The following is a 1,947-nucleotide window of genomic DNA, read 5'->3' as shown; positions in this document are numbered from 1 at the left end:
ATAACTTATGAAGAGTACTACATTGAAGCTGTGGAAGAGGATATACAATAGGGGTTGTTAAAACAAATCAATGATTTTTTTAATGGAAGTTACTATATTTTTTTCTTTAATGCTTATCTCCTTGGCAATCAAATCAGTGACGGTTAGTATCACCGGTTTTCATTATTTTATCAAAATTATCGACTATTACCCCTCCAGAGCGTGGTGCATCTATAACATAAAAATTAGACTCATAATACAGAATGACCATGAATTAAAAAGGGCTAAACAGTTGCATCCGTTGACCTTTTCTATTCAAAATCAAAATCGCATTCCTATATATATCAATATTCGTAGCTTCAATAATAGATTTAAAAAAATAAATATATAATCAATAAATCATGTCTACATAACTTTATTTGAAATCAAAAATGATATGAATAAGTTAATAAATATATTCAACATTCTCGTGAATTTTAAAATTGATAGGAAGACTGTGGAGCAACGGGAGATCCATATCCACCAGGGGCAGGAGATGAAGGACTTCCATATCCAGATGAAGCTGTATTTGATGATTTTCTCTGGGAAGAAGGACGACGGGATGGAGGAGCTGGTTTGTTATATTTTCCAGAACTGGATGGAGAACCATAACCATTAGTAGGAGCACCATATCCAGCAGGAACTGAACCATAGGCATCCAAATCTCCAGCTGCAGCTTCTCGCTCAGCTGCAATTTCTTCATTGCGAGAGTACAACTCCTCAGCTTGAGCACAATCAAAGTTGAACCACCAGTCACAGATGAAATACTCTTGATTGAAAAGAGTGCCGTTGGGACAGAGGAAAGAATACTTGACTAGACCACCAGAAGCATCAGCACCACAAATATGAAAGGCTTGACATTCAGCCTCTGGATCTGCATAGTATCCTCCTTCTATTTGTCCATCACACACAAAAGAAGTTTCTGGTACTTCAGAGTAAATGGGGTAGTCCTCTCCAGGAACTCCGGGAATGGCATCAGCAAGAGCAGCAAGAGGATCAACTTCTTGCTCATAACCACTCAAACCATTACCGTAACTACTCTGAGATGAAGCATATTGACCTAAAGGTGGGGATCCTCCAAAACCAGGAGGTTTATCAGCGACAGAGAGACTCAAGAGTGCTGAGGCAATAATAAAGGATATGCTCTGAATGGATTTCATGTTTTTGCTATTGCTTTTCAGGATCAAGTGATGACTTCTTTACATTCTCCTGTGGTTTATATACATGAAAAATAATGTATGAATATTGTTCGTTGTAGATGCACAAAACATACATATCATTGTAATGAGTACTTACATAGATATAAATTAGGTTCCTCCGTTTTGTGTTTGGTCTTCTTTTTTTTATCATACTTCCCCATATTCACATTTTACCATAATGGACCTTCTTGTGTTTGAAAAAATAGTTATTTAATATTAATACATTTATTGTTCTCCAAAATCCGGAATTCTGTTGTTCTTTTAGGTCCATTTTTATTGACTCCTTCAAAAAGTTACCATGACTGTTTTGTTATTTTTCTAAAATAAATATGCTCACTGTTAAAAAACATATAATATATCAGACGTTAAACATATTTTAATTTTTCTTAATACATGATACATAAATTGAGGATAGGTTTTTGGAAAATGGGGATTTGGTATTATTGAATTTATTTAAATATTATACATTCTAGTTGCTGAAAAAAGGATTTCATTTTTATTAAGCCATAATTTTATAGTTATATCTAACGCTGGAGGTGGTTCCCAGCATTGTCCAGATTATTGAGACATTGTCAAAAAGACCAACTTTGCTCTAATAATATAAATGATAACTCCCCAACAAATTCTTAGCGTTACTCTCGTCACACTCATACTTAGTTACTCAATACTTCAATGTTCTCTCCTAAAGAATAAAATAATAATAATAACTCCAGAATAATAGTGCTCCACG

General features: G+C 34.4%; 1 protein-coding gene across 1 annotated transcript; it reads right to left on the bottom strand.

Annotated features, from left to right (window-relative positions):
- Window positions 1-378: 378 nt before the first annotated feature.
- On the bottom strand, window positions 379-1,178 carry LOC121129499 (uncharacterized). The gene has a single exon (XM_040725222.1). The coding sequence runs from the start codon at window positions 1,176-1,178 to the stop codon at window positions 456-458; it is 723 nt and encodes a 240-aa protein (XP_040581156.1). The 3' UTR covers window positions 379-455.
- Window positions 1,179-1,947: the final 769 nt, after the last annotated feature.

This window comes from Lepeophtheirus salmonis, chromosome 14 (genome assembly GCF_016086655.4).
Source record: "Lepeophtheirus salmonis chromosome 14, UVic_Lsal_1.4, whole genome shotgun sequence".
Classification (NCBI taxonomy): domain Eukaryota; kingdom Metazoa; phylum Arthropoda; class Copepoda; order Siphonostomatoida; family Caligidae; genus Lepeophtheirus; species Lepeophtheirus salmonis.
This window is presented reverse-complemented; position numbering and strand designations above follow the sequence as displayed.

What these genes read in the sequence shown, in the direction of transcription:
- LOC121129499 (XM_040725222.1), bottom strand. Translation starts at nt 1,178, where the DNA reads ATGAAATCCATTCAGAGCATATCCTTTATTATTGCCTCAGCACTCTTG.